We start from the raw sequence: 27,243 nt of genomic DNA on the forward strand, positions 1-27,243 counted from the left end.
GACAGCACGTGCCCTGCAGTGGTGGCTGCTAGGTCACTCCTGCAGCTGCCCTAGTGTCCCTTTGGGCCACGCAGCTGTGTGAGTGCTTCTCCCCCCCAGGCCGGCGCGTGCGCCTGGGGGTAAAAACGGGCCATTGTCTCCTCATCAGCTCTTCCCTCATCGCTCTCCGGGCCTGGGGGGTGGCAGAGGGACAGTCACGGGGCATCTGCCTCAGCTCTGGGCTGGCGTAGTGTGACGTTATTGATATAATCTGGGACCATATAGAACATGGTTGCAACCAAGGTCCTGTAGTGGCACCAAATCTTATGTAAAGGGGGTCATATAAGGTGTCTAAGACCAGGTTATGGGTTTCTGGTTATGATTATGGTGTCTGTATGTCTGTATCATTTTGTAGTTGAAGTTATACGTATTGGCTCTATACTGTCTGTATTTTGCATTTGTGCTGTGTTTCTGGTGGTGTTAGCTCTGCCTAGCCTGCTTGATGGCCCATTAAGGACCATCAGCTACACAATTAACCCATGGAGAGAAGGCAGACACGCCTTGTGACTCAGCAAAGTATGCAGGGACTTGCCCAGGTGACTCCAGACTCCATTTTACTGTAAAGCCTATAAAAGGCTGATGCCTCATCTCCATCTTGTTTTCAATCCTGCTTCCTACCTCTGGAGGGACTTTGCTACAAATGGAAGCTCTACACAAAGGACTGAATCCCAGCGGGGGATGTTCTCCAGAGACTTGATTTAAACCTGCAGTTTACTCCATCACTGCTACAAGCCTGAACTAAGAACTTTGCCATCACTGTATGTAATTGATTCCATTTAACCAGTTCTAGCTCTCATCTCTACCTTTTTCCCTTTATGAATAAACCTTTAGATTTTAGATTCTAAAGGATTGGCAACAGCGTGATTTGTGGGTAAGATCTGATGTGTATATTGACCTGGGTCTGGAGCTTGATTCTTTGGAATCGAGAGAACCGTTTTCTTTTATTGGGGTGTTGGTTTTCACAACCATTCATCCCCAGGACGAGTGGCACTGGTGGTGATACTGGGAGACTGGAGTGTCTAAGGAAATTGCGTGTGTGACTTGTGGTTAGCCAGTGGGGTGAAACCGAAGTCCTTTTTGTCTGGCTGGTTTGGTTTGCCTTAGAGGTGGAAAAACCCCAGCCTAGGGCTGTAACTGCCCTGTTTGAGCAATTGGTCCTGAATTGGCACTCTCAGTTGGGTCCCACCAGAACCGTATTGTCACACCTAGCCCATCAGGTCACCCCAGCCACGGTCCTGAGGACCCCTGAGTGACAGCGTCAAGCCGACCTGCCCCCCAGTGCTGGCAGCGCTAGGTGGATATGGGGGGCGGGATACATGGCAGGGGCCCATGGGCTGTTGGTTTCATTGTTTCCCCTACCTTGGTTGGTTTTTAACCTTTCCCCCATCACTTTGGTGCAAGCCCGTTACTCCCTGGCTCCTCCTCCACGTCTTCAGAGCCAGCAGGAGACCTCCCCACCCAGCCCCCTCCTCAGCTTGCTCACAACTCTTGTGCGAGCAGGTTTAACTGTGGCTTGGCCTGGTCCACGCCCGTGCTTAGCCTCCGTTCAGCAGCAGCAGCAGCGTGGGAGTCAGGGCGTCATCTCCGTGTAGACCAGCGTGGCACTGCCACTTTCTCCTGGTGATGCCGGGGGGAGCCAAGAACAGGACCAGAGGGCGGTGATGGTGCCAGCACCTGTCCCTCCCATCCTGGCTCTGAGCAAGAACGTGAGGGACGGCCAGCAGGCCATGGCCTAGTGCCTTCCTCTGCCTCATATCAGCCAGCTGGAGAGTTGATCCTCCCCATGAGAAAAGGGGAAGAGGCCTCCTCATCTGCCCCAGCCTTGACCCCAATGGGGCTATGCCACCTTACACCACCCAGAGCTCTGGCCAGAGCTTTGCCCCTCCAGAGAGTCAGGAGGGGCTAGAGTCAGGCTCACATGCCAGGGCCAATCTGGAGAGGGGCTCAGCTGGGGCTCCCAGGACCTGCCCTTCACTCTGTCCAGTGACACCATCACATGCGCACGCATGTAGAAATACCAGCTCCTCTCCAAGCACAGCAAACCCCAGCAGTGCCTAGCATCTCTCCAACCCGCTGCCTGCCTCATGCTCCCACTCCCTCGCTTCTCTCCTTCCTCCTTGCTGCTGCTCTGCGCTCGGTGGGTGGGCTGGACAGATGCCTGCAGCCCCAGTTCCCGTGCAGCCCCAGTTCCCAGGATGATTCTCGCCTCCTCCGGAAGGTAGAACGTCTGGGTGGGAGGATGAATTGCTCTGTGCTGAGCGCTGGCTGGTGCAGGGTGACGAGAGCAGGGTGCAAGCAGCAGGTGTTTGAACCAGGAGCTCCAAGAGCAACAGCCTGGCTCAAAGCATTCAGCTCCCAAGCCTCAGCTCCTGGAAGCGCTGCTCCTCGGAAGGGGACGTGAGAAGCTGTGCAGAGGCCTGTGTGGTCGCTAATGAATGAACATGGCAAAGGAATCCCCCCCTACCCCCAGGAAAGAGCAGCCCCACTCCTGCTCAAAGCTGGGCCTGCTGGTGAAGCGACGTGAGAGAGCCGAGCACCGACCTAAACAGAGAATGACTTCCCACCCCACCCCAGGCAGGCACTTCGGGAGGCTGCATTGGCAGGGTAGCACCAGAAGCCACTTCCCGCTCCCATGTTCTTGTTACAGGACGAGGTCAGGGTTTCCCACGGCGCCTGCGAAACAAACCATCGTTATTCCCCTCGCCTGGCTCAGGAGGAATTAGGGTCTCCCTAGGGAGGTTTAAGAACAACCGTCGGGATGTTCTAGTGAGGACCTTGCCTGGTGCATGCTGCCCCGGGCGACTGGCTGAGGCACCGTAGTGCGGGGAGAGCTCAGTGTGGCGGTTCCTGTATGCCATGCTGCAATGCAGCCCAGACGCTGCTGGCTCAGTGCCCGGGGGTGTGTGTGTGTGTGTTGGTGCTGGGGTGGAATCAGACAGAGATGACATAGGCGTGGTTGCTGGGTCCTGTGCTGCAGGGCGACTGAGGCAGTCACAAGAATGCAGCTCCAGCCATTCCCCGAGTTTTGCTGTAATACCATGAGGATAAGACCTACGCCCAGAACCAGCCCCAAGAGAGGACATTCTGTCTGTGCGAGGTAATGACGAACCGTCTCCCCAGGGTACAGGCTGAATGGAGAGCAGCCCTGGCCCTGCACGCGGAGGCTCCGGGAGCTCTGGCAGGATGTTTTCCTTTCCTCGCGGCCTTGATGGGGCTTTCAAGGGTTTGAATCGTCTGTGGGTTTTACGGTGACTTGAAGAAGTAGCAAGGCTCCGAGGAGCCGAGTGCAGCATTCACCCTCGCTCAGCCTGGACTAGCCAAAGCGCCAGAGACTAACACAGGAGGGAACAAGCTGGGCAGAGGGGTGGGCGGTACCTGTAGCTTCCTAGTACCAATCCTGGCCCTGAAAACTTCTGCTCCCTCCCAGCCTCCCTCCCTTGCCTAGAGATTCCATTTCCTAGCGCTATCCTGCCCACCTTGGAGATGAACATAGTGGCCAGCTCCTACGGTGCCATCTCTGCCTCCTCCGAGCCCAGGGCTGCTCCAACTGCAAAGGACCCCCAAGCCCAGAGCAGCCCTTGGCTTTTCCGGGCACGGACTTACTGGGCAGCTCTTGTGAATTTAGTCACTCAGCAGAGAAAAGGAGCTGGGGGGCAGCTGACTCTTGGGGCTCAGCAGCGAGGGCGGGTGCTAGGGACTCCGGAGTGTGTGGGAAGGGGACTGAGAGGAAACTGATGACCAAAGAAGGAGGAGAATATCTCTGGCTCCAGGGGAGGAGGTGGCCGGCCATCGGAGAGGGGGTGAGGGCTGGTGAAGGCCTTGGCTACAGAGGAATAATAGTTCCTCTGAGGTGTGATCCCTCAGGCCAAGCACCCGTCGGCATCCTCCAGGCTGGGGAAGGCAAAGGGCCTGGTGCTGCTCTCACGCTGGGAAAGGAGGGTCTGGCCGAGGGGCGAACCCGGCCCTCTCAGTCCAGGTTTCTGTTCTCAGTAAAATGCATTCTAACGCCAAGGCAACTAACCCTAGAAGCAAATCTCTGCCCCAGCCCGGCTCGCCCGCCGGTGGGTGGGTGGGCACCATCTCTGCCCCATTGAGTGCGGGAGGCCGAGCACGCCCTGGCCCTGCCCTGTGTCTGCCCCAGCCCTGCTTGCGGCGCTGATTGAGTTTCACAGCCATTTGCCTCTGCTGTGTGATCTCACAGGCGCTGGAGGTCAGACGTTCCCCGGCAGGAATGAGACACGCACAGGGAACAGCTCCAAGCTCCAGCCCGCCCGGCCCAATCAGATAAGCAGCACACGCAGCCCGTACCACACACATGCAGACAAAGCCCTTGGCTCGGCTTTTTCGCCGCAGCTTTTGGGGTCCCGCCGAAAACTGTTCATCCACCCCCACAAGCCTGCGATGCTGGGAGCTCCTGCTTCTCGCTTATCTTGCGCTGCTCGAGATTTCAGCCTCTGGTGGAAAACTGTGGGGGAGGAGGGTGGGAGAGAGAGAGGCAGCTGCAGGGTGGAAAGCACGTTCCCAGCCACGATGCTGGAACCCCTCAGCTCGGGTGAAAGGCCTGGCCTGGATCTGTGGGAACCAGACGGCCCCTGGGCACGGCTCAGCAGGGCTCGCTTCCTCCAGTGCCCCCGGGGAATGTGAGAAGGAGGGAGCTGAGGTCAGACGTTCCCTTCACAGACAGCTTTTCAGACGCCAACGTGATCTATGGCCCAAAATACTGTTTTTCACTGGGAAAAAAATAAAATAAAAGGGAGAATATAAAACCTGGACCCAAGTCCCATCCTGCTCCTTGGATGATGACTCGCGCCCCCTCTGCCCCTGGGCACAACCAGGATCTGGGGGTTGGCTGGGCTTGTTCACGGGGGGTGACGCAGCTGGAAATGTATTTGGACTCTGAGTGACGCCAGCCCCTTCCCTCCCCCACTAAGCCGAGTGCATGTTCTCACTGGCTTCGGCTCTTCTTGGTGAGAAACTGGGGAACAGCTGGGGCCTGTCACCTGGCTGGGCCCCTCACCCAGCCGGGCCCTGCCTCGTGGCTTTCCGGAGGAGCTGGGGCGAAACACAGACACGCCAGGATAGGCCCAGCGGCCCTTGGAGCTTGGCTTGTTTCCTCTGGTTCCGTTCCATTTGCAGACTGGGCGAGGAGCGGCAGGGCAGGTGTGTGTGGACAAATGGAGGGTGAAGTGGGTTTGTAGGGAGCCCCACCCCCAAACTCACACACGCTTCCCCAGTGTTTAACCCATGGGACAAAGTCCCAACCCGCACAGAGTCCCAGCCTGGCAGCGCTGGCCACGGGCATCGCTGGGGGACAGAACCCAGCGCCTCCTGCCCAGACGTGGGACGTTCGGCACCCCGTGAGGGAAAGGTGACGGCTCACCCTATTCAGGCAGCCTGTGGGGCTGTCTGCTGAACGGGTGCGCCAGGGGCACCAGGCCTGCAGGCTCGAGCCCCATACATGGCTGTCTCCCCTTTTCTGCCCAGCTCCCTCTGGGCTGGAGCTGCCACTGGGCTCGTTCAGTGTTGGGTCTCCTCCCCCCGCTCACGCTCCTTCGCTTTGCTCTCCTCAGAGCTCCCCCCTCGTCTGTCCCCCCTCGGTTCACCACGCTGTCTCTCTGCCCTTCTCTTCCGACCCTGCCTCTCTCTGCCCTTCCCTTGTCTCAGGTGCCATAAACCTCTGCCCTGCCCCATGTATGGCCAGGGGGCATTTAGGGAGGCCACAGGCTCTGACATTTCTGGATTTAGGAAAACAGGGGAGCCGACGTTTCTCTCTTCAGTCTGAGGCTTGGAAAATAAGGCTCCTTGGGCTTGCCAGCCCTGTGTGGCTGCCTGTCTCCAAAAGCCCCAAACAGACTGGGGAAGAGGCACTGATGCTGTGTTCTGCATCTAACTGGTGGAGCTCCCTGCTAGAAGATATTGTCAAGGCAAACGCTTGGGGTGGGGGAGACTCCCTAGACTGCAGGCCTATCTTAGGCCAGGGCTATGCAGTTCAGACAGGATTATAAAGCAGCTGGTCAAGGTTCTATTCAGCCACCTTATGGATGAGGCAACACCACTGAATGGTTTAATTATCGTCGGTGATTGTGGGAAAGGTCAGTGAAAACTGGCTTGGCCTCGGCAGGTACATCTGATGGTTTTTCAAAGCTGCTGATACACCCTCCTCGGACGTGCGCCGCCAGCTAGTACGAGGGGCGGGCTTGTGCGGACACACTAACGAGGCTGACAGGCTTCGGGACATCAGGGGGTCACTGCCTGACATTTCGCATCCTGGCATTATTAGGTGAGGTTCTGGGGGTTGGCTGGCCTCTGAGGAAGGCTCTGGATGGGCTGTGGCTGTGGCCTGGGACAAAGAGGCTCATTTCTCAGGTGCTGAGCAGAGTCTGTAGGCTTGTCCACATGGCAAGTTCCTGTGCAGCAAGGCAGGGTGTGAATGTACATCACACCAACATGCCAGGCAGTAACGTCCTGTGTGGCCCATGCTGAAAAACCACACGCTGAGACTTTCGCCGCATTGTAGCTCTGTCCACACCTGGCGGTGCGGCAAGCTAGTTCGCTGCAGTCACGCCCTGGGGTGCCACGCAGTAACCCACCCTGTGGACACGCCTTGTGCCTGGTTAGACACCAATTCAAACACATACATGGTGACTACTGAGGAGGACACAGGACACTCACCAGCGGTGCCAATGCTCATCATTTTATTGACAGTCTTGCAATAATCTGTTTTTTCTTAAAGCCCCAGCTCCTGGAGTCAGGTTATGACAAGAGACTCTCAGCTTTTGTTTTAAAAGAGTAAATTTCTAGCCCTCATGCTTGTGGAGAAAAGCTTTAAAATGTAGCCCCTCAAGGCACAAACCCTCTAAGGCAAAGACCCCACAATGTGCTGTTGTATAAAATCTCCTGATTTGTAAGAGAACCTCTCACGTTGTTGGGCCTGACTCCTGGGTTATGAATGCCTGGGGTTGGGGCAAATGCGAGATACCTGCTCCCAGCAGCTGGGCCCTTGCCCGGGGCTTTGCCTCGCCTCAGACTAGAAAAGCAGGCTCACCCTCACAGGCGGTGCTGCGTTCGCCTGGCATTGCCTGAGGGCTGTGGCCACAGGCTGGGGTGGCCCTGGCATGGTGTTTCTCGCAGCAGCATGCTGGATTTCTGGAGCCTTCCTTTCCACACCGCAGTTGTGAAAGTAGAATGAATTATATTGTAAAAATAAGAATGGATTAAAGAAATGTTGTATGTACCTTTAAGCAGAAATAAGAAATGTTGAAATACAGGTGCCAGGAAAAGAAACATTAGGCATAAACAATGGTGCTAATGGCAAAACATTAACAGAAGATGGGTGATAGTTAGTAAGGAAGTAAGATATGCATGCCTAGCCCAGGTAAACTTATCTGATTCTGCTTCCTTTGTTATCTTGTTAAGTTCTCACCCTTTTATCTGTATAAATAAGATAGTTTGTGTCTTGCATGGTGCTCACATTATCTGGGTGTCATTAGCAGAGCGCTGTGCTAATAAAACAGAGTGGTCTGACAAACTGTGTCTCCTGAGTCTAACTTTGACACAGTGAAGGAGGAAGGAATTGTCCTGCCATCTGCCTTGGAGGCGCAGAAGGGGACTCAGCCAGTGCTTGGCTTTGCCATGTGGCCCTGCCGGGGGAGGCCAGAACAACTAGCCCTGTTTTCATTCAGGCCCAGGAGCGTTAGAGGATGCCCCGAAAGGCCCTCGGGCTGTTCTTTCGCGGCCGATGCCTGTGGGGTGGCAGTGGTGGTGGCTCTGGCAACCCGATCCCCTCTGTCCACTGGGTAATTCCAGCCCCCTCTCCTGGTTCATGGCCAGGAGCTCAGCAGTTTCAGCATTTCCCTGTTTGGCAGGTGAGGAGACGGACCAGCGTCTCAGCCCAGGGCCCCTGGACTCCCGCACTCCACGTGTGGCTGGGAGCTGCTCTGGGCCCATCTGACGTGGGGTGTTGGGACAGTGCTCGAAGAAAGGCCAGGCAGACTCTTGGAAAGGGCCGGTGCGAGGGGCCATGCTGCAGCCCAGGGGGGGTGTTGGCGCTGCTGAGACATCGGCCCAGATACTGGTGACTGGGCAGCGAGCTCGGCTGGGACCTGCTCACACCCCCAGCAGGGACAGCCAGCCGCTCCGGGGAGGCACAGACTGGGGAGGGGTGGGGTGCTGTACACCCTCGGTGGGAGGAGAGGGAGGGGATTAGCCTGGCAAACATTTCTCAAGTGACTGGGGGCTCCCTTGCCCCCCAGAGTTTAGCTACAGATGCGGCCAGAACAACTTCCTTTTTCTCCGACTCAGCTGGCGACTTGTCTATTAGGCCTCGGCCTCCCCACAGAAACCCTCAGACGCTGTATCCCAGCCCAGCTCCTGCCCTGCTACTTGCAACCTTCAGCCCGGCACAAATATTGTCCTGCTGCCCAGGGCCAGGCAAGCGAAGCCCTGCCCCGCACGTACATCCAGCACCTCTCCTGTGGCGTGTCACAGCGAGCACTGAGTCAGACCTGGGTGACCTCACCAGCAACGTCCTGGATGAGTAAAGCTGGAAGAATTCTGCAAACCCACATTCACTTTCCCCTACTCCTGCTGCTGCTTTCCTCTCTGCCCTGAGCCGTGCCAGGGGCTGCTCCGGGGCTGTCCCTCACCGCATCCTGTCGAACGCCTAGCCTCGGGTTAGGTCTGGGCCTTTCCACGCGGGATGCAAAGAGCCTAGCGAGGTAGTCTAGATCTCGGATGTGGTTTCTGCACGCTCTCCCTGCCCGTGGGGGCTACAAACATGACACAACCCCCAGCCCAGCCCCTGCCAAGGGAACTACTCCTCCTGCTACCTGGAGGCTCTGGAGTTCAATTAACCCTGCATGCTGCAGGCCCCATGACCTGGCAGGGTTCCTGCCGCTCACAGCTGGCTGTTGCTCTGGGCTCAGGCTGTGGTACAGAAACGCCCCATTCCCAGCATGTTGACACAGCTTCATCGCACATCGGGCCCGCTGGCATAGAGGGGCCTGAACTGTGCTCAGGCCTGCGGCAGGGACACAATTAACATCCCCGGCTCCCGCGGTGGAAGATGAGGCTCAGATGGGTTCTACCTCAGGCACTCACCTTGCCCCCCTCAGCACACACCCTCTGCGTGGGGCAGGGCACGGCTCTGACCTCCAGCGTATGGCAGGGGAACGGCTGAGCCTGAAGCACAGGCAATGTGCAGCAGAGCAGCCAGCTGCACCAGGGTCTCCCTAGTCCCAGCCTTGCCCCGCAGCCTTCCCTAGCAGGCACAGGGCACCGGCATGCTGGAACTGCAGCTGGGACGTCTCGCTCCCTCCACCCCACCCCTGTGTCCTGACACAGGGAGATCAGGATGCGCGTCCACAGGGGCAGTTTTGGAGACAGGTGAGCGAACTCCACCAGGGAATGGGGTGGGCATGGGCCCTCCCAGCAGCCCTGCCCAGGAGAGGGGCCCAACGTGGCACCTGCCCACTGAAAGTGGAACCAGCTAAAGGAAGTAGGATTCCTGCCCCCGACCCGGAAGCCGCATGCTGCCCCAGGAAGTGCCGTTGCCATAAGGGGCACTGCCAGGTGGGTGGATGCAGCGAGCTCAGCCCCTCATGGCTTAGTTCATTATTTGATTCCAACTCATTGTTAGGCCACCCTTTCTGCCCCCCTGCCAGCGAGTGCCTCACAAACCCCAGCCCACGCTGCCGGTGTCTGGGAGGGGCATGGCCACAGCGCTGGGCCTCGCAGGTCCCCAGGATGCACGTGGCGTCTCCCTGTTTTACAGCAGGGTCTCAGCCACGCCGAGATGGGCAGGCACGTTTCCAAAGGCACCCCTTGATTTTGCAGCCTGTCATCGCTGGGTGCCCAGCTGGAGCCACCTCGCAGGAGCCTGGTTTCCTGGAGCTGCCGAGCACCCGCCACCCTCTGAAAATCGGCCTCTTTTCAACAGTACTAGTCACTGTGGAAAATCTGGCCTTAGCGACAGGCCCAGACTCGTCAGTGGCGAGCTGGGATTTGAATTCAGCAGCTCACAGCCTCAGATTTCACCCAGGAGCCTGCACTGCCTGTTCGACTTCTCCCTCTAAGGAACAACCGCCCGAGGCCCGTGTGCCTGTGACAGGTCTGCCCCGAGCTAATGGCAGAAACCTTCTTACAATACAAACCACGTGGGTCCCTTGAACACTGCTTTAGAGAGGACAGTAAAGCCTGGAGGCTGGGTCCCCGCTGCCCGCCTGGACACGGGCGCAGAGTGGGTGTGCCATGCTCCTGCAGGGCCGAGTGGAGCACACCCGTGGGGCCAAGAGGTGTAAATGACAAGTCAAGGTGCAGGGCATGGGAGAACCAGCTGACCCCAAGCAGCACCTTCTCCCCCCTGCCCCCCACCTCTTCAGTCCCACCTGCCCTTTGCATGATGCTCCCAGGCTCCCGAGGCAGAGACACCGAGGCGAGACACAGCTGGGGGATGCGTTTTATTCCACTAGCCAGGACACAGTTCCATTCAGCCCCTGGCTCCCACGCAGGGTTCTAGTTTGGTGGGATAACAGCCATGGCAAAAGGACGCTGGCAGCGGGTGGTACGGTACCCAAAGTGATTTCCCCTCGGAGCCCGGGTCCCTCTTAGCTCCATCAGGCAGTCACCACTGGGCAGGAAGCAGCAGGAGAGAATAACTTACATGGCGAGTCCCTTCCTTGGAGTCAGCTCTCCGAAGGGCAGGTGGAATGGCCAGGGGTGTCCTGGGCACAGCGGTGGGCAGCAAGAGAGGCTGTGAGGGCACAGTCTGGCCTGGGCAGGGCCTGTCACTCAAAGAAGAACATGCCAGGTGTCCTGTAGAGACAGTGGGGGAGTCCCAGCTGGTAACCATTCCCTCCTGGCAGGGAGAACGGGCTCCCAGCCCACGACTCCTTCTGCTCCCCCTGCAGCTGGACGGCAGGTCTGAAGGGGGGCGGCTGGATGGGGGTCACGGGAGCTGCGCTTGGTGACGCTGTCAGGAGGTGCTCCAGGGCCGAGTTGCATGCCCTCTCGTTCATGCAGAAGCTCAGCGCCTGCACCCGGCACTGGTAGTTCCCGCTCAAGCTGTCAGAGCCCGAGCAGCCGAAGGAGCTGAAGACGGGCAGTGTCGGCTTGATATAGCCGTCGCCTTCGAAGGAGGGGAAGCAGGCTGGCGAGGGCTGCCGGCTGCAGGGCAGCGAGGGCTTGCTGGGCCCCAGCAGGGCTGGGAACACGGGGGCCACCTGGCTGAACGGCTGGGACAGCCCCATGGTGCACGCTGCAGGCTCCTTACCCTCCAGTTCACTGTCGGGAGGCACGGTCGGGGCTGGTGTGGCTTGAGGCGGTTCCTTGATGTCCCTGGTCAGCTGGGGGTGCTGCTGGGTCACTCGCTCCCCCGGGGCAGTATACGGGGGCTGAGCTATCTGGATGGGGGGCTGAAGCCCCCCAAAGACAGTCTCCTTCAGCCGGGGGGGATCTTGCCCCTGGGTCTCCGGCAGGCGCCCCTCGAGGCCTGGGTAGCAGGGCTGCTTCTCAAAGAGCTGGGGTTTGGGCTCCGGCCCCTCCAGAGGGTACAGACACGCCTGTCTGGGTTTCTGCAGGTACTTCCTAGGGGTCAGCAGGCTGGCCTGGCCCGGCTGCTCTGGGCAATGGATGCTGGGTTCCTTGCTGCCCTGGCCACACTCCTTGGTACCCACTTGGCCCTCCAAGGTCAGCGCCTGTCCCGCTCCTGTCCGTCCCCCGCACGAGCTGAGCAGCTGGCTGGCGGGAGCCGGCGAGGGGTAGCTGCTCTCTGTCTTGATCCCCTCGGCCAAGAGGGCCAAGGGCTGGGGGTGCTGCCGGGCCCGGTACTTGGGCTGTTTCTTCCGCGCCCCCTCCGCCTCGCCCTCCGGCGTGTCCCGCAGGCCGCGCTTCCTGGTGAAGCGGCGCCGGCGGCGCAGGAAGCTGCCGTTCTCGAACATGTTGTAGCAGTCGGGGTCCAGGGTCCAGTAGTTGCCCTTGCCAGGTTTCTTGTCGTCCCGGGGCACCTTGACGAAGCACTCGTTGAGCGAGAGGTTGTGGCGGATGCTGTTCTGCCAGCCCTGCTTGTTGTCCCGGTAGAAGGTGAAGCGGCCCATGATGTACCGGTAGATGCCGCTCAGGGTGATCCTCTTCTCCGGGGTGCTCTGGATGGCCATGGTGATGAGGGCGATGTAGCTGTAGGGGGGTTTGGTGGCCTCGCCCATCTGGGAGGGGGCCCCGCTGCCAGCACTCGGCCCACTGCTCTGGGGTGGCTCTGAGTTGGGGCATGGGGCTAGCACCATCCCCAGGTTGCCGCAGCCTCCTTGGTCACAGACGGGAGGCAGGATGCGCAGAGAGGAGGCAGGGATGGGATACTCCAATTGCATCCTTCCCGGGCAGGGATCCCTCCCGTCCCGTCTGGAACAGCTGGCCGCTGCGAACTCCCAGCTCTGACTCCTGTGGAAACCTTGTTCCAACTCGGTTAAAACTCTGCTGCAGCCCAGCCTCCCGCCTCTGAAAAAGGCGAAAGGAGGCGGAAAGTCCCTCCTCTTGCCCGGAGCGTTGTGGGGGCCGCCTAGGGTGGAGCGAGGGGCAGCAGGAGCTGATAATCCGTCTCCTGTTCATTCTCAGAGGTTCCTGAGCCAGGCGGCTGGGGAGGAAACACAACCAGGCTGCTGGTCAATCCAGGGCACGCAGCATTGCTGTTCCCAGACAGAGTGGGTGGGAAGCAAGGGGGGTGGAAGGGACAGGGAGGGAGGGAGGTGGGAGCTCAGTACCAGGCTTTCTGTCCTCGGGGGAGCCCTGGGGCGAGGCAGCCTGGGGTTTGTGCCCGCGTTCTCGCTGGGCATCCCGGTCTCTGATCCTCACTCGCGCGCCCTCTGTTGAGGGATTTTAGGGCTTTTCACACCCCTCACCCCATCTCTTTGGGGGGTCTCAGATCTCCTGGGCATCTGCTCACCATCGCTCTCCCCAGCGCTGTGCACTGGCTTTGTTATCGAATGTTTAATGTTCAGTGCCCCCTGCCTGCCCCCCCCGCCCCGGCAAGGGAGCCTGGGGAAGGGAAGAGAATGGTGTGGGGAGACTTTGGGCTTTTTAGGGGATCCCTAGGGGGAGAAGGGAGGGGTGCAGAGCTGGCAGTCACGGGCTGGCTTTTGACCAGCCTGGCCTGTTTCTCTGTGCCCATGGGCCAGTCGGGGGACGTGGCATGCCAGGCTTTTTGTTACACACAGAGGTAACTTGGCAGCTGACCACGTGCATTGCGGCGGGGGGCACACCCAGGTCCAGTGGCTGGGAACTGGCTCGGGGTAGGGCAGACCCATTGCCCAGGGGTGGGGCTTCCAGTGGGGGCGAGGGGGGCAGACTTGTGGGCAGCGGGGTCAGGCTTCTGGAGAAGCGCTGGGGGGGGGGGGGGGATGGTCAGGTTGGGTGTGAGGGGGCATGGCCAGTGGCCTGGTTTTCTGTGCCTCGGAGGTGGCAGCCGAGCGTCAAGGCAAGGCAGAGGCTGCAGGTGAGGGGAAGGGCAGCATGTCACCGTGCACAGGGCTGCTGGGGTCACTGGCACCCTGGGTAAGCGGGAGCTAGTTTGTCCTGGCAGAATAAACTCCTCTAGGCTCCTGGCTCCCTCTAGCGGAGACTTGGGATGTTAATAACAGTAACACTGAGCCCGTCCCTAGGTAGACTTGACAAGTAGCATTATCCCCATTTTACCGATGGAGTGGGGAAACTGAGGCACTGGGCACTGCAGTGATTTGCCCAAGGGAACCCAGCAGGCCAGTGGCAGAGCCAGGATTCGACCCTAGACTGGGACTCAGTTGTGCTCAAGCCACTAGGCCACGCTGCCTCCCAGCCCCTGCTTCTGGGGCCTGGCTCCCTCCTGCCTCACTAGCCTGAGTGGCTGCTCTCTGCAGCCAGTCCCCGCCTCGCTGTGTGCCAGGTACTGTTCCCGGGGCAGGCTGGTTCTCGTGTCCGGTAGCCCATGCCCTGGCTTTGGCGCCCTTCAGGGGAGCTTGCCCACTGCCCAGAGACCCCCTTTGCAGGGAGCGCTGGAGATTTAACAGCAGGGTGTCTGCACCGGGGATGCTCCCGGCTGGCACTGGGCACCCTGGTGCAGTGGGGTTCTCTCTCTCTGTTGCTCACCCAGCTGTTTCCTGAGGTGTATGCGTCTCGTTTTCCCTGATTTACTCTCCACGGGGTCTCCTCGCTGTCCTGTGCTCACCATGAGGTTCTACCTATGGGGTAGCATCTGGGGCCTCCCACCCTCTGACAGGCTCAGCCCTGCAAGCCCAGCTGCGCCCACCTCTGGGAGTCCCGTGGAGGGCGTCATTGACAGCCTCTCCCCGCAGTGAATCTCGGGCTAGCTCTTGCGGACACGGACTCCTGACTTTTCCAGCATTTCCCTGCTGTTGGGCCAGATCTCATCCGGTGCCCACTGTGTGGCTGGTGCCCGGGCAGCCAAAGGAGAAGGAACCGGGGAACGAGTGCAGTGCCTTGTGGGCAGGCTGGAGAACAAGCAGTAGCAGGACGGAGAGGTTGGAGGGAAGGCATGCGGAGGCCCCGTGCGTGGGACAGCAGGTGACGCGTGGCCGGGTGAGCGGAAGGGAAGGTGAGTGGGAGCCAGGATGGAGAGGGAGGCCAGCGTGCAGGACAGGGAGGAGGGCTGCCCCACAGGCAGCGTGTTGAGACTTGGCCTGGAATGCAACGAGCTCAGCAAGCCGCTGCTCTGCCTCCAAGTTGTACAGCAGGGCCTGGGCCAAGGCGCCTTCGCTCCCCTGGGAAAGGACAGGGCAGAGCCAGGCGCCTGCAGGCTTCCCCAGGGTTGAAGCTGATGAAAACAGGAGGGGGCGCTCTCACCGCAGAGGGGGTGAGTGCTGCTTACCCAAGGCAGCAGGTGGAAGGGGTGCTCCCCTGCGAGCTGCTCCTCACCCCACACCACCCGCCCCAGAAAGTCTCCCCAAGGCCATGCAGGGGAGGGGTGTGGACCCTTCTTTGCGAACCTCTGCTCTAAAATTCACATGCTGGCTGCTGCAAGCCAACGGGCATCTGCTGAGGCGAAGCCAAGCGTGCTGCCTATGCTGTACTGGGGCTGGAGCCGGCACGCCCAGCCTGGCCCAGCAAAGAGCCCCCTCCCAGCTAGTCCCCGCTCTGTGCCCCCTTGGCCAAGCCAAGAGCAAAGCTGAAATACACTGGCGGGGGTGGGGGGGGGGCTGGCTCCTCTGGCGCTGCCCTTGGCCTTGCAGCAGGGGCTCTGACATGCCTGTGTCCTTTCCTGGGGGGAGGAGTCCCTGCAGCAGGCTCAGCCAGTAATGATCCTGCACCTGTTTCCAAAGCACTCAGCAAAGGGCGTCCAATCAGCCCAGTGATCAGGGAGGCAGTAATAGCCCCTTGTTACATAGGGGGAAACTGAGGCAGGGAGCCGGGACGTGACACACAGTCACTGCCAGGGCTGGGGTTAGACATCAGGAATTCACGGCTCCCAGGCCCAATCCATGAGCCCACGCCAGCCTCTCACCACAGAGGCTGGGGCCATCCCAGGAGCTGGGCACTGGGCACCTCAGAAAGTTTCTTCAGGCCATGTCCCCAGGTGGAGGAGAGCAGCCCTAGGCCACGCCAGCATCGATCGCGGGAGCCTGGCAGAGGCAGGCCAAGGTAGCGCACTCATCTCCCAGCTGGGAGAGCCAGGCCCGTGATCGCCTGGGGAATGAGGCCTCGCTTTAACCTCTCCTCAGATCCTGAGCTAACGCCGCTCCTGCCTGCTCTCCGCTAGATGGCCCCTGCGGGCCGCAAAGCCGCTGCGGGGAAGTCGCTCTCCCGAGCAGCCGGCACCCTCAGCAGGGAATTCCAGGGCAGCTGAATGCACCTGCCCCGTGGGGCTGCTGGGCACTAGATTCAGATGGCAAAGTTTGGAGCTACTGCTCCAGGGTGGGGGAATGGACGTAACTTTTACTGTCTCCGTTTTACTTTATTTTCATCAGCTGCCCTGAACCCACTGCCCTGCCCTGAGCTCTGTGCTCCTGAACCAGGGTTTTCATTCACAGCCATTACGGAAGGGCAGGTTCCCAGGGTCACAGAACTAACCATCACCCTCCTGCAGCCAGAGAAATAAAATCACAGCAGCCAGGGTACAAAAATCAACACTTCTTCTGTATCAACGTAACCCGCCATGTCCCAGCTCCCGTGTCGTACTCCGGTAGAGCCACGTCCCAGCTATCCTGCCACGGGTTAGTCTGGGATGAAGTCCCCATGCCTGAGCTGCGGATAAAGCGCATGCTCCCCCCAGAGAGGGGCTAATGCAAATAGATCTACAGGGCCGATTCCAGGGCTCTAGTCGTTATGTGCAGCGGCATGCTGCTCCCGGGTTACAGGGCCTCCAGAGACAGGGCTAGTGGGGTGTGTGCGAGGAGGGCACCATCTTTTCCATGATACACAAGCTCGAGGGTGAGTGGGGTCGAGGCACCTTGCTGGCTCCATCTTCCTCTACCAGGAGCTCAGGGCTGGCACAGCTGCTTCAGGATCTGGGTGATGTGGCTGGAAGCATCAGTGGCGTATGGCTGGGAGGAGTCGCGCTGTGCCAGTGGCCCCATGCGCTGGGCATGAAGGAAGAGTTCTCGTGCAAACACTGGCTCAACCTGCAATGCAAGAGAGCGGCCAGGTCATTGCAGGCAGACAGAGTGTGTGTGGGCAGGGCCATGCTCTGCCTTACAGCTCACCCCGGTCACCTCCCTCGCTCCCCGGCACTCACTGGCTGCCTCTTTACGGCACGCGCCGACCTGGCAAGCTGACTCCGTGCGCTCCTGCGTGCCCAGCACAGGGTGGGCTGGGACCTACGAAGCCTCCGGCTTCCTCTCCTGCAGCAGCATGTGTCAGAGCTGCCAGGTGCCTGCTGCTGTGCCCTGCTTTGTGCCAGGGCTCAGGAGCACGATTTACAACCCACAGCTCAGGGCGATGGGAGACAGTCGCGGAGACTTGGGTAGTAAAGACTTGGCGAGAGGGAAAGGGAGAGGGAGCCCGAAGGAGAGGAGAACTGGCAGCCCACGTTCCTCCCCCACAGAGGCGCCAACCCCGTGGGTGCTCCGGGGCTCAAGTACCATGGAAAAAAATAGAGGGTGCTCAGCAGCCACCAGCCACAGTGGCTCCGTGGCCCCAGGGCTGGTCGCTGATCAGTGAGCGGCGGGCAGGCGGTGCCTGGGGGAGGGGTGGAGAGGAGCTAGTGGGGGGGGGGAGAGACCTGGGAGGGGCGGAGCAAGGGCAGGAAGGGGCGGCGCAAGGGCGGGGCCTCAGGGCGGAGCAGGATAAAACAAAAGTCAGCGCTTGTGCCCCACCCCAAAGTTCACAGGGGCCGCGTGACAGACCCCGGACAAACAGCCGGCCACGCCCAGCAGAACCCCTCTGCCTGCCCCCGATACTCACGTGGGCCATGATGAGCTTCTGAAAGTTCTGGCTTGGGGTGGGGGGATACTCCTCTCCGAAGCACAGGCGGATCTGATACTGGGGCGCTGGCTCCCCACGACTCAGGTAGCTCCGTAGTTCTGAAACCCACAAGCATTTCCAGCCGTGACTTGGAGCGCTCCCGAGAGTCTGACACACACGCCCGGGGGCTGGACAGACCCTGCCCCAGGGGCTGATGGAGACATGACAGTCCAAAGGGTCTGCACCGGGGGAGGACCCTGCAGGGTCACTGGGTCTTGGGCACGGAGATTTCACTGGGCCATGCACAGGCCTCACGGGGAAGGCCTGGATCTCTTAGAGGGAGGGAGGTAGCAGCAGGGGTGGGACTCATGCTAGTCCTCTCCCTGGGCAGTAGAGCCAGCGGGCTCCTTCCAGCTCCCAAATGGGGGTCTCAGCGGGAAGAAACCCGTGGGTCGTACTGGTTCATCCCATCCCAAAGCTAACTCCTACTCCTAAAACACAGGCTCTTAGCACTGGAGCCCAAGGAGAATCGCTGCTGGCAGTACAGGGCATATAACACACAGCTGAGCGGCTCTGATTCAACCCAGCACAGGCTAGCAGGGCACAGACATTCCAGCCAGTTCAGTCCCATATTCTGCCCTATTCTGTAGCGTACTAGAGCACAAGCGCCTCCCAGGCCCTGGTCACTGAGGCAAAGAGCAAGTGCCCAGTGGGTAGGGCAGGACGAGATGGGCTGTGTGCTCCTCTCCTCCCCATGTCCTTTGCCCAGGTCTCCCAGCCTCCCCAAGCATGTCACTGCCATGCCCCTGGGCACGCTGAATTGGCACATACGCTGCAGGAACTGCTGGGTGTCCAGGAGCTTGTAGGTTTTCTCTCTCTCCAGCTTGTTGGGTCGGTCGTTGTGCGGCGCCATGGGCCCGTTCCAGTACACCCTGCCCTGGCACTGCCGCTTCATGAAGACGCCTTCGGGGGCCACCCACAGGAGGACGCCCCGGTCCAGGTGGGGAAGAAGCCGTTCCAAGACGCCCGTCACGCCTGCCATCCTGCTGTCGCTGGTCAGCAGGCGGGGGGAGGGGAACTGGATCTGCTCCATGGAGGACGGGCCGTAGAGCCGCTCGTTGTCAGCCGGCACCAGGCGGTAGGTGATGCGGCAGCCCTCGGCGGTGCGGGTGGTGAACTCCTTCACCAGCACGTCGCGGTAGTAGAGGCGGACGTGCAGCCAGCAGTCTGGGGGACAGGGGAGGGAAGAGGGGTCAGGAAGTGGGGAAGCTCCCAGAGACAATGGATGAAAGTGGGGGCCAGTGGGGGTATCTGGGTCACTGACGCTCAGTCCCAGCCAGGGCACTGAACGGGTCCCTCAGCCATTGATGGCCCTGGGCTCAGCTCCCCAGCTCAGACAGAGCGGAGCCGCCTCCCAGGGAGCCACCTGGAGGAACGGAGGTGGCTGGAAGGCAGCCCAGTGCTGCAGGGCGCTAGAGCGCCAGGTAACACCCCCTGCTCCGTGCTGCCTCAGCAGCGAGCCTCCCCAGCCGCCGGAGGGGAGCAGTCACTGTGTGCTGTGCTACCAGGAGCCAGGCCATGCTCTCGGTGCTGCCCTGAACCACAGTGCAGGCTGGGGCCCGGCCCCCACCCGAGCTGGGTGTTGCTCCGGTGGGGAGCTTGCAGCAGTGGAGGGTGCAGCGGGGCACCTGCCGGCCGGCTGCCTAGAGTTAGGCCAGGAGGCGTTGTGGAGGGGAGGAGGGATGTCAGTGCTGGGGCCAGGCGCTCCTGTCGTGGGCCAGGCCCCGGAGCTTAGGCACCGTTAGCTGGAACGGCGAGCACCTGGGGCTGTGAGGGGAAACCCAGCCGGGCCCAGCTTGCCCTGGATCAGAACCCCCGCCCCCACACAAAGGTAAAGCCAGGCAGGGCGGGATTTACACCCCTTCCCGATTCTGGGCTGCTGCAGGGACCATCTGGTAAGTTAGAGCAGCCCCAGGTTGCGAGCTGCTGCTCACTTGCAGCTCGGTGTGTGTGTTGGGGGAAGGGCAAACCCCTAATTCCCCTACGTGCACATGCTTAACTGAAAACACTGAATGAGCCTCAGAAGGGACAGAAAGCCAGGGGTCACCCCTTGATCCCATGGCCATGCAGGGGCCCTGCTCGGTGTGTGTGCGTCTCTCCAGCCAGGACTGGGATCCCACTGGCAGAGCCCAGCAGAAGCTCAGCACCCAAACTGCAGGAGGGCACTTCAGTTCCCGATGGTCTGGAGACCCCGAGCCCCGGAATCCCAGTGGTGGGTGAAATTCTGGCCTCACTGAAGTCAGTGATTTCAATAGGGCCAGGGTCTCCCCCTCTGCCTCCATCCCCTGTGCAGCAGAGGGGGAGATCCCAGGCTGGCCCCCTTCCATTCCTCTACCTGAGTTGTTGATGTCTGCAGTGGGGACGTGATTGGAGCTGGGATCACCCAGCTGTGGGCTCTGCAGAAAGCGAGCGTGTGTTGGGCTCCAGCCACAGAAAACCCCTTTCACCTGATACCCTAGGAAGAAAGCAGAAACCGAGCCAAGTTATCCACTTTCAGTCAGTCTAATGCCCTCTTTGCCTCGGGAGAGAGGGGGAGTTTCTCCTGAGCACAGCACTTGTTATTGGGTGCCCAGGCTTTTCCCAAGGGCGGGGGCAGAGAGCCCGTGAGCTGGCGAGCTCCTCTCTGGCAGTCTGTTTGCCCTGCAGGAAAAGCCATCTGGGAAGCAGCAGAGCAGGGCTCAGAATGGCCCATGTTCCCACAGATTCGTGGCAAATCTCTTCTCTCTCCCACCCATGCAGCCCCACAGAACAAAGTGTGTCTGGCTGGGAGAGGGCGAGCAGGATTTGTGCCTGGAGTTTAGATGTTCTGTCTATTAGACACCTGGGCAACAAATGCCCTCGCTTGTAACTCTCTCCCTGTCCTTCCTCTCCCACCCCTGCTATCCTTTCCTCAGCCACGTATGTTCCCAAGATCTACAGCGCATGGGGCTGCTCTGTCTGCATGCACCTGACATTTCTGGCAGCAGCCAACAGGTTCATTATATGGCTCCCACAGGCAGCTGACAGAGACTAACAACAGAAAATATTGTGCCCTTCATCCGTGCAGCTCAAAGCATTTGTCAAACAGGGCTGGATCGGGGCCCTGAGCACCCCGGCGCGAAGTCCTGTTGCACTCGTTATACGGAGGAGTGGAATGAGACACCTAGGGGTGACTAAGTAACTTGGCCAACGTCAAAGCGTGAGTTAGTGGCAGGGCTGGGAACAGAACCCAGGAGTCCTGCCTGTGTTCTCGAGCTCTACTCATTAGACACACTCCCACAGCTGCTCTGAATCGGGAGCCGGAAACCCAGCCAGGCTGACAGCCCTTTGCTTGCTGCTCAGGAAACTCTTAAAAGCCCCTGGAAGTAAAATGATCAAAGCAGGTTTCCAGGTTCTGACCAACACGCTACCTAATTTATGGTAACTCCGATGCTCTTCACTGCAGAGCAGCCATGTCCTAGGCAGCGTATGTCAATGAGCTGTGCCCTGCATACACGGCCGAAATTGTGCACCACAGCCCTGGGCCGGGGCTTTGGCACAGCGCTACCAGCATGTGCTGTAACCCAGTGGTTCTCACCCAGGGGTCAGAAGTGCAGGGCCAGCACGAGGAGGTAGCAAGCAGAGCAATTGCCTGGGGCCTCACAGCGCGGGGGGGAGCCAGTGAAGCTAAGTGACATGCTTCAGCCCCCCGTGGTGGGGCTTGGGCTTCAGACAAGGCTCACAAGTGAAAAACAGGCTCAAGAATGACTGAAATGGAAGTACAGTATTTATATTCCAATTGATTTATTTTATAATTCTATGGTCACAGGGAGAAAGTCAGCACTTTTTCAGTATTAGTGCACTGTGTCCTTTTGTAGTTTATGTCTGATCTTGTAAGGAAGTAGTTTTAAGCGAGGTGAAACTTGGGGGTGCGCAAGACAAATCAGCCCCCTGAACGGGCTACAGGAGTCTAGAAAGGTTGAGAACCACTGGGTAACTAAAACCCGAGTCAGTGCAGGGACCGACTGAGGGTATGTTTCTTTCGCAGGCTGCTGACAAGAAGCACTGAGTAAAGTGAACTAATTTAGCTCTGAGTTGGGGCATTATCTGTTAGTGTAGCGAGCTTCCTGGCTGGAATATAGTTACCAGAGATGGGCAGAGCGACTATGGTTTCAGATCCGGATCCAAAGTGCAGGGGTATTTGGATCACTGGTTCTGGTCTGCGCCCATGTCGCATAGTGACAGAACTCACTCAATTAAAGGGAACTCTGAAAAAGAGTAGGGGATTCCTGTAACCATCAGGGAACTAGAGGGTATCAGAAGCCAGCTCAATCCCTGGGGGAGTTTGGACCCAGACTTTAAGGCTCAGGACCATCCCTGGTCAGAAGCAGTGAGGGGAGTGAATAAGAAATGAGTGAAACTAATCTTAAAAAAATCAAAACTAACATCTTTAGCAACCGCTGTCGTGGGTACTGGCAAGGAGATGAGAGGCTGGGAATGGACAAGCCCCCTTCCTTACCCCAGTCTGCCGGATGACTTGGTAAGTGGGAGACCAGAGGGACTGGAGAAGTCTGGGAGGTCTCCATCAGATCCTTCTTCCCATCCTCTTCCAAACCCGAGGACACGCTAGCCTGGGAAGAAGAGAACAGAACCGATGAGAACAGGACGAAGGGAGGAGTCAAGCAAAGACCTGGGAACCAGGTGACCTGAGTTCTATTCCAGGCTCTCTGGACAAATCACTTTCCTGCTGTCCGTGCCTCAGTTTCCCATGTGTAAAATGAGGACAGTCCTTGCCTACCTCGAAGCAGGGCTGCAAGGTCTCAGCTAGATGTTTGTAAAGCTCTTTGAGATCCTTGGATAAAGGGCACTAGACAGGTACAAAGTATCATGAAATGAAAGGAGCCAGAGATCTGCGTGGGACACTCGTAAAATACCAAGACTTGTTATCAAACCTGGAACCCATGTTCTCTGTGGGGAAGACAAAAGGAGGAAAGAGAACTGGACAAGAGAAAAGTCAGTGCAGATGATAACCTCAACCCACTCGCACCTTGTCTGGCCCGCAGTTAACTCCTCTCTCCGGGTCCCCGGGGGCTGGGGGTTGGCTCGCCTGCTGTTCTTCTGGGGGAGGGGACTCCAGGCTGCCTTCCTTCTCTGCAGAGATAACATCAGATCTGTTACTCACCTGACAGCAATAGAGCTGTTGTGAGAATACTCGCCCTCCCCGGGATCTCTGCGCAGAAGAACGACTTCATGCCCTTCCTTTCACTGAAAAGTGTGGCTCCACAGTTGCATAAGGAAATCAAACCCAGCACTTCCCCAGCTCCCAGCAACCTCGAAAAGCTGAGGGATGAAGTTTCCTGCAATGTGAACATATTCTGCCTGCTAAGTGCTTGGCATCGCTGAGCTATGGACGTGCTCCTCATAACCTGGCCATGCTCCATCTTCCCAAAGCCGGCTCCAGGGGATGCTGAGTGGCTGGAAGAGCCCTGCTGTAGAATCAGGACACATTTCCTCTGCCAATGCCCCACCCCGGTGGTAGGGAGGGTTTGTAGCTGGGGGTTATTTCCTTCTGAACATGGCAATGCCCCAGCACGGGCACTGCCCTGCCTAGCTCCTGGATGGAGCTGGGAAGAAGAATGTCCCATTTGGCATTTAACTGCTCTCCTCCTTCAGGCCCAGACCTGGATGCTCTCTGCAAACGAACAAATTTACCCAGCGCAGACTGGATCCCGGCAGAGGAGGGTGATTGGGAAGGAACCAGCCTAGGGAAAAGTGACTCTGGGTTGGGCCCTGTTTGTGAAATAGGAGGGGTAGGAAATGCTTCCCGTAAAGGAACAAGAAACTGTGGCTCCATCTCAAGTTGGAAGAGGCAACCTCCCTCCTGAGGTCCCAAGGACGCCATACCGGGGTCTCTGGCTCCATCCGACAGGATCTGGTACACTTTGTACGGCTCGGAGATGTCCAGCTGGCTTCTTTCGGGGACCTCCTGAAAATCGGTGCTTTTGTTCAAGGCGCACCGGAGGCGGGTTTTCCAGGTGGAGGGGTCTGCCTTTGTTCCTTCCTGGTATTTCCCTTTGTAGACAGCCCAGGCCTGCAATGGCAAGGAAATGGGCAAAGGCTGCCCAGCACTTCGCCCTGCAGCCACATGAGGTGCCACCCCACCGAGCCTCTTGAAGAACCAGGCAGGTGGCAGCTTAGCAGGCGCCTGCTGCCAGGAACAGCCCTGGAGAGAAGGGCGCCAGCGCCAGTCTGGGGGCTGCGGGTGGCGCAGACCAGGGGGTGGGTGGCAGGAGGCTGGTGTGAGAGCGGGGGAGGTGGCAGAGAACCGGGGCCGGGGGGAGGGCGATGGGAGAGGCAGAGAAGGGAGGTGCTGGACTGGAGCTGAGGGTGGGAGCAGGCGCTGGGCGCTGCGATTATCCCGCGCCCCAGAGGCTGGCGGCAGGCTCCGATCTCTTTTCCCGGGGACCTGCTCCGCTCCGCTCGGCTCCTGCCCGCCGCCCCACGTGCCCGCCCGGTACCTTGAAGAGCGCCGCGTCCTGCTGCTGCCGATAGTCCTGCTTGGCGGCGTGTTTCCAGGGGATGCGGAAGATGGTTTTCTCGCGGTTCTCCCAGCGCAGCCCCGGGTACCTGCCGCTGTCGATCTGGGCGATGAGCCATTCCTTGAGCCGCATGTGGTTCCCGGTCTCCGCCATGTGCGCTGCCCTGGCCAGCCGGACCCTGCCTAGCCCCGGCGCCCCGCGCCCCTCCCCGCCAGTGCGCTGCGCACGGGGCTCTCCGCGGGACCCCAACGCGCCCGGCCTGGAACCTTCAGCGCCGAGCCCGGCTCCCCCCGCGATCACCCGGCGTCTGCCGGCGGCCCGAGGGCTGCGCTGCGCCGCTGGCTCCCCAGGCCCTGCCCTGCGCGCTGGCCGATCCCCGCGGGAGCGGGCCCAGGAGCGCAGCCAGGCGGGCGCGGGGTGAAGCGCCCACGGGGGGCAGGCACAGTCTGTGTCCCCGGAGAAGGTGCTGGAGCAGGCAGGACGAAAGCGAAAGAGCAGCGCAAGGACGATTTCACTTTCTCTTTCCTGCGGCCGCTGCTTTCAGTGTTGTGTAAGAACTAAGGGGCTGGAGCCTCAGGAGCAGGGGATAAGGGGCTGGGCCCCCCTATCCCCAAGTAACATGGGTCAAGGAGCACCCCACTTTCCCGGGACCATGGAACAGGGACGCCAGGGGGCTGGGATGGGGATTGTTCTCCCCCAGGTGGCCTGGGGCTGGGACTAGCCAGACGGTGACCGCTGGGTCAGGGCCTAGGTTCTGGTGCCCCACGATGTTATCTCGGTGCTACCTGTGTGGATGGGACCAGGGCAGGGCTCAGTGACTGCTTCCTGCCGCGCTGTAGAGCTCAGGGGGTTGGGAGGTGGGTAGAACAGCACTGGCTGTGCAGGGGAGGGCACAGCTTGTGACAGCTCTTGAGGAAGAGCCTGTTCTAACCCCCCCAAAACAGGAGTCCTTGTGGCACCTTAGAGACTAACACGTTTATTTCAGCATAAGCTTTCATGGGCTGCAGCCCACTTCATGGGATGCATGCAGTGGAAAATACAGTAGGAAGAGATATATACACACAGAGAACATGAAACAATGGGTGTTACCATACACACTCTAACCAGAGTGATCAGTTAAGGTGACCTATTACCAGCAGCAGAGAAAAAAAACTTTTGTAGTGGTAATGAAAATGGCCCATTTGCAGCAGTTGACAAGAAGTTGTGAGGAACAGTGTGTGTGTGTTGGGGGGCGGGGAATAAACATGGGGAAATAGTTTTACTTTGTTCTAACCCCATCCACCAGCCCGAGTAGAGCCTGGCAGTGTAGCAGTCTCTCCAGGGGCTACCAAACATTGGTTGCCTGCTAGCTGTGGGTCTTTAAGAACACGTGGGAGGACATTGCATGGCAACCATATGGAAACCTGGACCCAGACCTGGTTGTTGCCTGGATCCAGGCTTCCCTGTTTTTCCCACAACTCCTTGCTGTGGCTGGAAGCCAGAGCTGCTGGGTTATTACTGGGCTTCTCCAGCGAACAATCAACATTTTCATTGTTTCATGTTCTATGCAATAAGGAAAATGCAGCTGGATTTGGCCCTGTGTCAGTCACCAGCCGCTTACTGACCACAGTGCAGTGCTGGAAAGGAACCGTTCAGACCCCGGGATCTTCCAGGTTGTCTTGCTCCCCCCCCTCCCCCCCCGGCCTGAGGCTGTAACTGGGGTTTTATAATGGGAAACAATGGAGCAAAATCGATAAATAAAAAGGTGACCTTGTCACTGTCAAGCAAGTTACCGAGAGATGGGTGCGTTTGGGGCTATAGCTGGTCATTCGCTGAAATGAATCATAGCGCCATTTCCAGCTAGTAACTGGATACTAATGGAAGGAGCCTCCTGCTGAGCCATGGGCATGGACAACTTCCAAAGGTCAGGCCTGTTTGCCCATTACTAATGTGTTGGTAATGGAAATACATCCAGGAGCTGGAAGATGACCAGTGCTGGGCCAGGCCAGCGTATGGCATTGGCTGTGTCTTCACTGCCGGAAGCAGAGCATTGCACAGCGAGAAAGCCCTGTAGTTTTTAGCTCGCTGTAGCTAGTGTGACCCAGCCATGCCCAGGTGGGTTTATTGCCCCATGTCCACCCTTCTTCTAAATATTTCACCCCAAGGCAGTCATGTGGGGTCTCTGCTGAAAGCTAAGTCCTGGGCATTGCAAGAGGTTTGCACGGGAAACAGTTTGAGAGCCACAGAACACAGAGTATTATGTTCCAAATCCGCTGGGAATGCAACCTAACACCTGAGGAGTGGGAGGCTGAGAGCTGACCCAATCAACATGGGAACAGGGAGCACCCGTGGAGACAGCCTGTATTTACTGGTTTCAGAGTAGTAGCCATGTTAGTCTGTATCTGCACAAAGAATAGGAGTCCTTGTGGCACAGTGCCACAAATACTCCTATTCTTTTTCCTGTATTTACTGTCTCAGCAAGATGCAGGCTGGCGGATTTACAAAGACAAATGAACCCCAGGAGAGTTCTCACAGGAGGGGGCTACCTGGGCTAAGAGACAATAGCTTGTGATTGTGTAAGAGCACAGGAAATGCCCCAGGTGGTTTCAGTTATAGAGGAGTGACTCTGCCAGCTGGGGCTGTCTCATGAAAATTGGTTCCTAGCTTTTGGAACCAGAACAGAGCTGCGAGGTGAGAAATACCTTGTCAGACAGGAAGGTAACTTGTTATGAAGTAATGGCTACAGATTGCAGTTTATGTTGTTCTTGCCCCGTAACCTCATGTTTCCAAGTCGTTATGTTTGCTTTCAGTTGAATCTCTATTTCAAGCTCTGTTAAATAAACTTCAGTTTGGTTTTACTGTAAACCTGTCTAAGAGTTTGCCCTAAGGAGAGTGTTAACGCGGGTGAAACCGGTGACCTGGGGAGCACTGCTAAGGCTAAGGGGGGACATGATAGAGGTATATAAAATCATGAGTGATGTTGAGAAAGTGGATAAGGAAAAGTTATTTACTTATTCCCATAATACAAGAACTAGAGGTCACCAAATGAAATTAATAGGCAGCAGGTTTAAAACAAATAAAGGGAAGTTCTTCTTCACGCAGCGCACAGTCAACTTGTGGAACTCCTTACCTGAGGAGGTTGTGAAGGCTAGGACTATAACAATGTTTAAAAGGGGACTGGATAAATTCATGGTGGCTAAGTCCATAAATGGCTATTAGCCAGGACGGGTAAGAATGGTGTCCCTAGCCTCTGTTCGTCAGAGGATGGAGATGGATGGCAGGAGAG

At 58.5% G+C, this 27,243-nt stretch overlaps 2 protein-coding genes across 2 annotated transcripts; both read right to left on the reverse strand.

Moving 5' to 3' along the window:
- Positions 1 to 10,479: 10,479 nt before the first annotated feature.
- Positions 10,480 to 12,646, reverse strand: FOXS1 (forkhead box S1). Its single transcript, XM_039498705.1, has one exon. It carries the CDS (start codon positions 12,399 to 12,401, stop codon positions 10,824 to 10,826), a length of 1,578 nt encoding a protein of 525 aa, XP_039354639.1. The 5' UTR covers positions 12,402 to 12,646; the 3' UTR covers positions 10,480 to 10,823.
- A 3,490-nt stretch (positions 12,647 to 16,136) lies between these two features.
- On the reverse strand, positions 16,137 to 24,516 carry LOC120379812 (interferon regulatory factor 4-like). The gene is made up of 8 exons (XM_039497340.1): positions 23,958 to 24,516; positions 23,344 to 23,530; positions 22,487 to 22,590; positions 21,959 to 22,070; positions 19,817 to 19,936; positions 18,253 to 18,648; positions 17,422 to 17,540; positions 16,137 to 16,640 (listed from the first exon to the last, which is right to left on the reverse strand). Exons 1-8 carry the CDS (start codon positions 24,129 to 24,131, stop codon positions 16,500 to 16,502), a joined length of 1,353 nt encoding a protein of 450 aa, XP_039353274.1. The 5' UTR covers positions 24,132 to 24,516; the 3' UTR covers positions 16,137 to 16,499.
- Between the last annotated feature and the right edge of the window lie 2,727 nt (positions 24,517 to 27,243).

The sequence above is a fragment of the Mauremys reevesii genome, linkage group 13, assembly GCF_016161935.1.
Source record: "Mauremys reevesii isolate NIE-2019 linkage group 13, ASM1616193v1, whole genome shotgun sequence".
In the NCBI taxonomy this organism is placed as follows: domain Eukaryota; kingdom Metazoa; phylum Chordata; order Testudines; family Geoemydidae; genus Mauremys; species Mauremys reevesii.